The following is a 9,352-nucleotide window of genomic DNA, read 5'->3' as shown; positions in this document are numbered from 1 at the left end:
TAATCCCAGCTACTTGGGAGGCTGAGATAGGAGACTCTCAAGTTCAAGGCCAGTCTGCAGTTGAAGGAGACCCTTTTTCAAAATGAAAGTTTTAAAAAAAGGACTGGAGGATATAGCTCAGCAGAAGAGTGCTTACCTACCACACAAAGGACCCTGGGTTAGTTACTCTGTGGTCTTAAGAGTTTTGAACATGATGACATTACTGTCAAGGAGATCATAGTGAACAACAGATCTACCGTCTTCTTAAATTTTAAGTTTTCCCTCAAAGACTGAAAAATCATTTTCAAGTATTATTAGAAAAGGTTTAATTAAAAATTCCTCTCAAAGGAAACAAAATTATCCAAGTGGGAGATTAAAAGCTTAAAAAGTAAAGGGTACATACTATATAATCTCATTCATGCAAAACTGTAGAAAATGAAAACTTATCTATATTGTTGGGAAGCAGATCAGTGGTTGTCTGAGGTCTCACAATGAAAAAATTCAAGCTATGCTTCACTTTCTTGTAGACTGGAAAGAACAAGTCTTCTTTCTAGATTAAACCCACAGTACGGTTACTGTATTTTCATTTTGGGTGCACATTTCTGTCAGGTAAAATAGGTAGAAAAATTATACTCCACCCACCAAATTTGTGAATGTGAAAACTTGATGTACCTCAGAACTTGGTGGGAATTTTAAATTTCAGTGTGGCAAAGTTAAGAGCAAAGATTTGGGTTTAAAAGATGCACGGGTTTCTCAATATTGGCTTTGTGGCTACTATAGGGTGGTCACAAAGCCTCTGTGCCTGCTAGTTAGGAATTACCTCAAGTTCCTCTTCCTTTGTTATTCAATTTAAAATATTTCCTATGTTCTTCTTCACATCATGGGCAGACAGTGGCAACAATCCTCAAGCATGAGATACTGCCTAAAACAAGTGACAATGATGGGAAACCATACCCAGGTACAAGTTTCGTTTTTTTTTTTTTTTTTTTTTTTTTTTTTTTTGCAGTGTTGGGAATTTGAACCCAAGGCCTTGTGCTTGCAAGGCAAGCACTCTACCAACTGAGCTATATCCCCAGCCCCCCAGTTACCAGTGTTAACATTTGGTAGCCTACTTTCCCATTTGAAAGTTGGGAATACTGAAGCCAGAATTGGGGACAGGCAGTTAGTGTAGAAATAGGGGATCAGGTCAAATCAAGAAAATGAAAGCCATCTGCCTCTGGAAGTTAAGAGACAAAGGAACTGCAGAGTCCATTGATAACCAAATTTATCTGCCCTTGTCAGGGACTACAGACAAGGAGATGCTAATTAATGCCCTCTGGGCCCTTACCAGCCTGAATCACCTTGGCCCTCCCCCTGCCCATCGCTTGTCACTTTATGCAAAACCGGGCCTAATCATGTAGGCAGGAAGGAAAGAGATAAGGGGGAAAGACCGGGAGAACAAAATAGACCTTAACCTATAAAAAATGTAGGGTGTGCTCACTTCTTGGGACTTTAGAACATCAGCCATGCCCCCTTCTCCCTCCCGGGAGAAGTCTGTATTATCACTACTTTTAAATAAAACCTGCTTAATATGCTTGCCTTGGCGTGCTTCTCTAGTGTTCAAACTTCCACATTAGAGGGAGCAGAACTCGTCACCGGTAAATGGTGGTATCAATACCACCTACCTACTGTGTGACTGAAATGGACAGAACTCGGCACCAGTAACAGCAGCTCAGATTGTTAATAGGTGATCAATAAATATTGAAGACGTGAAAAAATTAATGTATGAATGTACAAAAATGAAGGCTGGGTTGATAAAAATGTCCTAATCTGAGAATGTCTGTAATGTCCTAATCTGAGCATGTCTGTAAAAATTGAATACTAAAAATTGAAATATTTCATATAACTTTGAAAAACTATTAGAAATCAGATGTCTAATAAAAATGGATCACATATGTGATGTGATGCTTCATACAAATTAAAGACTCAAATTCCTAAAAGCACACATTTAACTCCAAATTCTGATTTGAAGGAGATAATGTGTTAACTGGCTCATCATTCAGACTTCTTAAAAATAAAGATTATGGTATAACCGTGTTGAATACTATAAAAATACTGATGTTTCAGTTTTTATTAGGTTCTGTGTTAGGCAAACACACTGCTATAGTGAAAAAAAAAAAAGCTCATTTGCTGATATAAGCCATTCATCATTTTAAGTATCAGTTTAGAATAATAATCCGAGTTTTATTAAAAACAAAAATAAATCTAAAAAGCTTCCTTCAGTTACAGTATGCACAAGAATTTCTGCATTACATCATTTTACACATGTTCTGAATGACAGAAGTCAAAGTAGAATTTACTATCATTTGAAGAGAAGAACGGTGAAAACCACACACATTTACAGAGAGAAACAATAGTCCCACAGGGAAGACTTGTGATCTCTGGTTACAGGCAGGAACTGAAATTAGGAACATAAGAGTAACTTGAAGAAAAAAAAAATTCAATACTTTCAAATACTTCAGCAAAGAAAAGTCAAACATTTGTAAATTTTTTTAAACAAATCTTTTCAATTTGCTGTGTTGCTATAACTGATTTTTATTCAAACATTTTTATTGCTGAGGAATATTTCCCTCTAGATCAGAAAAGCTTTCCTTTCTTTCCCCAGAGAGAAGAATAAAATATAATTAGTATTTGTGAATTTCTCAGATTAGGACATTTTTGAATCTTATTTCCCTCTCTACTATTTCCACCCCCAAATGATGGTCAGAATAAATTTAAAACCAGAATTACTAAAACATTTGGCTATCTTGTTAACATCTCTATTTGAAGTTTTAATGGGTAAAGACACTGATGAAACTGGTCATGGATTTTAATTCTCCACCGCATCCTTTTCCCCCAGTTTTTAGGGATAATAGGGACTTTAAAGTATGAGATCAGCAATGTGGCTACTTAAAAACAGAGTAAGACTGAATTGCTCTGAATGTCCAGGGCAACTATAGAACTGAAAATCCCAAGGAATTGATTGTAAACAAACAGCAACTGCTCAACAGCCTTTTGCATTTGGAACAATGACTAAATCTACTATTTTTTTCCATTTACCATTTTTTTTTTTTTTGAAGTATCTGCATGTAAAAAATAATAAATTTTCCCTTTGTTTTAAAACATAGCAAAACACATCAGTGTCTAGAAATGAAATTTGAACTCTCTAATGCTAAATTCTAATGGAAAGTCAAGCCTTAGCATTTACACTTAGATATCTTATGCTCTGAGATAATTATAAAAGCTGCTTAACAGTGACTCTTGATGGAGATAGATGTACATACAAGCAGGCATGCTATGGTTGAGTTATACTTTCCTTTAGTCTACGTTATTTTCTGTGTCAATTTTATTTTACTATTAGTATGCTGAGCCCAATATTAATTTCAGCTAGGTAGTTAAATTATATGGGTACGATAACCCTCCTTTTATTTAAATTAAGTGATAGAAGACATTTAGTTCCTAAAAGTTTTCTAATAAGAGATTCTGAAGAAGCTAAACATGATACAGTTTAGTATGAACTGTCCTTTATCTTTATTACTTGTATACACATGGGATTCATTATAAAACTCAGTGGAAGAAAAAAAAGTAATGGAAGAAAAAGTTATCTGCTTTAGCAATTTTAAGAATAGCTTTGATAACTTATTATTATAATTTTTTCGGGGGTATCTGGGGTGGAACCAGGGGTGCTCTACCACTGAGCTACATCCCAGCCCTTTTTATTTTGAGACAGGGTCTTGCTAAGTTGCTTAGGCCTCGCTAAGTTGCTGAGGCTGGCCTCAAACTTGCAATCCTCCTGTCTCAGCTTCCCGAATTGCTGGGATTACAGGCATGCGCCACCATGCCCAGCAATTTTGATAACTTCTTAGATCCACTTGTTAACCTGAAACAGACCAAATACAGCAATAAAATCATGACAGAATTCTAATAAACAGAGCAATTATGCTTTTACTTTCAATTTTCTCTTCTAAAACACGAATGCTATAAAAACCAAACGGATGACATCCTTACTTAAAAGACGCTCTTGTATTGGTATCAAAATGTAATTTAGTATCAACTGAAAAAATAGACCTGGTGTAGATTATTATTTCAATGACATTTTATTACTTTTAAGTTATTTAGAAGGTTGGTAGCAAAGTTACTGTTAACAATATAAATATTCTCTTTATAAGTGCTGGAATTTTCTTTAAAGTGTTGAAAAGGCAGCAGACATTCCAAGATGGTCTTGCAAGAAAAATCAATTATTTTGAGGGTAAGTAGGATACCTGGTAAGTTTATTTTGACTATGTTAACTTCCTTAATAACTTCTCTTGATTTGCCTGGTTTATGCCTCATTTAGTATTGTAAAAAGAAATCTAAGTCAAAGTCTTTTAGCTTATGAAATTATTTCCATTTTCCAGTATTTTCTCTTTAGTTTGTAAAAATATATGGTAAAACAATCCAATAATCATTGTAGGAAGGAATGATCATTTAAGCTAGACCATATTGTTTTGCCTTTAATTTCATTTAAGAGAAATTAATATTTGAGTCATAAAAGCTTTATAGTTTCAACACACATACACACAGAATTCGAAGTCTTTATGCCTTAAAAAAAAAAGAGCTCCATTTTGTTCAATGTATAATGAACAATTTTCAGTCTGATGAAAACTGAGAAAACTGCTTTCATTAATACAGTAGCCGTCACTTACCTTTAAATATTTTACAGATGGAACTATGTTCAGTACTGATCCAAGGATATGGTGGCATCAAAGTCCTAACCACAAACTAACCCTAAAGGTTCTTTATTTCTGTAATGTACCAACAATTATTCTAGATTTATAATACCCTGTCTTTAACTTGGTGCATACCATCTTTTGGAAAAAATTATTAGTTTTTTGAGATGAGACATAAGAACAAAATCATTCTCGAGGTTCCACCTCTAAAATAGAAAAAAGGATGATGTTTGCATATAGCAGCTAGTTTGAAAACCCACGTTCTGTTCGGCTACCCTTCACACAAGGAGCATGCATATACATCCACAGTTCACTGCATCTGTTCTGAAGTTGAGAACTGCTGCTATCCAAGTCATAGATGCCATCATGTTATGCAATGAGACAGTGGAACTGCATATCCACCATGAGAAGAAAATAAATGACATTAACAAATGCAGCAAATACAGGCAGGTGGCATTCAGAACACGCCAAAAAGCTAATACTCATGAATTGTCATAAGGTTTTTCTTTTCTTAAAAAAAAGTTTTTCTTTGCATATTTTAAAATTTAAACGGTCCCAGAGAATCATGAAGTGCCTTGTCGTTTTTGCTGTTGACTTCTGATGACCTCCAGTTGTTTTTTGCATTGCTGGTAGTAAGTAGAAAGGCTTTTGTTTTCATCTAAAAGCTTTTTATGTTCTTGTACCAAGCGAGATGTATTTTGCTGGTCCTTTTCATCCTGGTCCAATTCTGCAACTAGTTCTTGCCTAAAAACAAATACAACATAATAAATATCATCAAGGATAGAAAAACTGATACCTTGCTCAATTAATGAGAACTTTATTCTGAGTCTATCATTTTATATCTTAAATACATGAGTCAAATATAATTATGGGCCACACTGCAAACTGTCACCCACTCTTATGATATCACCATACAAAAACCATAATCCTTTTATAAAGAACTATATTTAGACGATTAATGGAATAAAGTGGTATAATAAAAATTGCAGAGAATTTCATTTGCTATCTTCTTTTTGTGAAGGAAGAAAAAAGGTCCTATCTGATCACAGGAAAATAACACTTGATGTTTTAAAAATTCATATTCTACTTTTATACTCATGCACTCACATTCATATTCTGATGTCACAATCCTATTTACAGTGCTGAGTGGTAGCTAATAGAACATTTGCAAGCTAGTTAAAAGAGATGCTATCCAACTTAAAGCTCTTTCCTATTTTAAAACAGTGAGAACAACATAAACCACATTTAAACCACTTACATTTGCAGATAATTTTAGGGAAGATTCTCAGAGTCTTTTACAGTCTAACTTCTTTTAGTCCCTTTTGTTTGGGGCTAAAGGATTAGTTCCTAAAGTGAGGTTACTGGATATAATGAATAATTAAAAAAATCTTGAAAACAAATAATTTCCCAATATTTCTCATTTAAAGTAAATACTTAAAATTGATTAAAACTGTGTTCATATTCTCCCATATCCACCACTTATTTTTTTCTGAATAGAACTCTTCTTTCAAAGAGTACTGATTAAATATGTGAAATAAGAAATGTAGATTTTTTTTTTTTTTTTTTTTTTAACCAACATAAAGTGCCAGCAGTTCTACAAGAACTTCTACAACTTCTAGATTTTAATATTTAATTTCCTTCTTAGGCTTACCTTTAAGATACCAAGTTGATTTTAGTTAAACTATGTATGAAAAAATCGTGATAAAACTCTTATTTTGAAGTAAAATCAGAAAGCTTTCACTCATTATTTTGGAAAACAAGAATTTTAATTTATGTAGATAAAAATTAGTAGGAGGAATTTTATTACCATGTATATTGTCATACTTTTCTCCTATAACATTTGATTTTAGTTTCCACCCATAAATTAGCTTTATAAGTACAAAATTATATGGAGTTTTTTTTTTTTTTTAAAGAACTGAGCATAGAGTAGTGTGGAAACTGGTTTGAATTTCTTTTCTTTTCATTCTTTTTTTGTGGTAGCAGGGATTGAATCCAGGACCTTGCACATGCTAAGCAAGTGCTTAACTACTGAGCTACAATCCTAGCCTTTGGATTTCTTAAAAATGGGAGGAAGGCAGTTTCTATAACTCTCAGAAAAACATGTATAGGTATAATTCCTTAGAAAAACACTCATAGATATGAAATAAAGCCTTGAAATAAGTGATCCCTCTCTCTTAAACAAAGATATGGAAGGATATGTGTATACAATTATAAGATGAAGTACACCTGCATGTTAGTAACCCAAATTATGACCAAGGAAACATTACATTTTTATAACAATATATCTAAAGAGCTTTTAGCTTTAAAACTCTGAGAACACAATACTTGTATATATCGCACTAGTTTATTCTCCTGAGTACAAATATGACATAGTCAAAAGGGTTGAATTTTGCATAAAAAAATAGTCAAAGGGCACTTAAAACTTAAGATAAATCTCCCAGCTGTAAATATGATTTATGATTAATTCTAAAAGTTTTCATGTCTTCAAAAAACATTGCCACTTTATATATTTTAAGCTCCAAATATTAATGTTTTAATTTTTATTCATAGAAGACTTACTTTCTCTGTAATAACAATGCAATTTCTGTTTGAACTTTCATATATTCTTGTGCCATTTTACAATGCTGTTCAAACACTGCCATGGATTCTTTGGAGTTTGGGCATGGTGCTAGAGGCTGAAAATAAATCAGGAATGTTAAAACATAATTAAAATCAAATCTTAGTTTTTAGCTAAGACGAGAATTAAGACAGAGACTGTAATGTATTTTTATAGCACTAAAGCAACGATCTTTTAAAAATAAGTGTTAAACCATGCCCTAGAAAATGTTCGTGTCTTTTTTGTCAGAGTTAACTCAGAACTTAAATTGACACTTGCTGTTTTAACACTTTCATGTTCCAGAAAAATATGACTAGAGTACTTGTAGCTTCTGGTATGACATTTCAGGTTGCCAAACTGTATTACACTAAAAGACTTTTTTTTTTTTTTTTTTTTTTTCCCCCCTTTCAGACAAGGTCTTGCTAAGTTGCCCAGGCTGGCCTCAAACTTTCAATCCCTCTGCCTCAAACTCCCGAATAGCTTAGGGTATAAAGTATGTTCCATAGCCTCTAGCTCCTAAGAGGTGATTATTTAGCTCTCATACTAGTGAGGAAGCACCAAAGTATATTATTTACATTCTTGGTCACTATGAACACAAGAATGCATCACAAAATGTATAAAAGAGGGATGAGTTTATAGGAGTTTTATATTTTAATGTACTAAAATTAGAGAGTGAAAATGCTACGCTTGGCAGTCTTGAACAAAGACATGGAACTATTTTAAAATGACTGTTATGATAGAACATATGATTCTGCCAATCTTAAATCTGATTAACTTAACTAAAACTCCTTTATTTTAGTTTGATTTTAAAGTTTAAGGAGGCTACAAGCATAAATAAATGAATATACAATAATGAATAAAAACATAATAGTCGGTTTCAAAGATAATCTCCCTAAGAAGAAAAAAGTAAACTTCCACTAAGAAAGTGCTCCTTTACCTGTAGTTGGTGATCCAGTGTAAGATAAGCCATTGGGATGGAGTTATCTGATCCATTGGTATCTGGAATTCAAGCATATATTTTATTTATTTTCTGTCATAATTACAAACAACAAGCAAGAAAGCACACACAATACATCGATTCTCACGTAAACAGCACATCAAACAAAAGTTACTGCAACTGTAATGAAAAGGGTGGCTTTAATTTCTAAAGGTAAAGTGAGTACAACTAATCATATATATTAAGTGCAATCACATTCTGTGATTTAAGTTGGTTATAAACAAAACAGACCACAATGTTAAAGCTTATAAGCCAACAATGATATGAGACCTTTATATTCAGTCCTGACCCTATCTAATCAAACCCCAAATCTCATTATCATGCTAAGTTTACAATTAAGGCTGGATCAACTCTGTCAACAACAGGGTAAACAGGTAAAGGGAGAAAGCAAGCACTTTTTTCCAGTGGATCATTTTCAACTTATACAGATTTTAATGTGAACCTCTCACCTTGTCCCTCCCAAAGAGAATGAGAAGAAAATGAGAGTTGTTACTAATGAGTATGTTACACATACAACAATATGGAAACAAAAAAGTTTAGAAGTGTGCCTCAATGTCAGGCCAAAACAGTTAAATTGGTTAATTCAAACAATCAATCTTATTAAACTATTTGAACAGACAGCTCCCTGTCCACCCCCTGCTCCTGACACCCAATGCTGGGGATAAACCCAGGTCCTCTAGCATGCTAGGCAAGCACTCTACTACTGTGCAACATGCTCAGCCCAGAACAGTATGCTTTTGATTCTGTTTCAAAGCAGGTAAAATTGCCATACAACTTGAAGGAGTGGTATGGATAAAGGCAAGGTCAGGATGACAATGGAGGTGCTGTACTCAATCCAATAAGAAACTAAGGAAGTTTGATGGTTCAATAGCCCCTTACTTTATTTATTAATGACTAATACTTTAGGTTGCCTTCTTTTCCCCCCTCAGTTGCTAGGGATTTAACCCAGGACCTCTCTACTCAGCTATACCGCTAGCTTTTAGGTTTCTTCTTTTTAAGTCATTAAGAATGTGCTCAGAAGTTACTACTAAAGCTAATAAGCTATATCAGACT

General features: G+C 33.7%; 1 protein-coding gene across 3 annotated transcripts in view; it reads right to left on the bottom strand.

Moving 5' to 3' along the window:
- Nucleotides 1-3,003: 3,003 nt before the first annotated feature.
- Nucleotides 3,004-9,352, bottom strand: part of MAP3K7 (mitogen-activated protein kinase kinase kinase 7) — a 64,386-nt gene continuing 58,037 nt past the window's right edge. For 2 of the 3 annotated variants that reach the window (XM_079148285.1, XM_079148286.1), the window contains 3 exons: nucleotides 8,240-8,301; nucleotides 7,266-7,381; nucleotides 3,004-5,450 (listed from right to left, as the gene is read on the bottom strand). In XM_079148285.1, the coding sequence (XP_079004411.1) occupies nucleotides 5,270-5,450; nucleotides 7,266-7,381; nucleotides 8,240-8,301 (359 nt within the window). In that variant the 3' untranslated portion in view covers nucleotides 3,004-5,269. The remainder of the gene's footprint in view (nucleotides 5,451-7,265; nucleotides 7,382-8,239; nucleotides 8,302-9,352) is intronic. The other variant, XR_013765272.1, reaches the window with a different exon arrangement.

Source organism: Sciurus vulgaris (assembly GCF_902686455.1).
Source record: "Sciurus vulgaris genome assembly, chromosome: 7".
NCBI classification, from domain to species: Eukaryota; Metazoa; Chordata; class Mammalia; order Rodentia; family Sciuridae; genus Sciurus; species Sciurus vulgaris.
The sequence above is the reverse complement of the archived record's forward strand: the minus strand, read 5'-3'. Positions and strand labels throughout refer to the sequence as shown.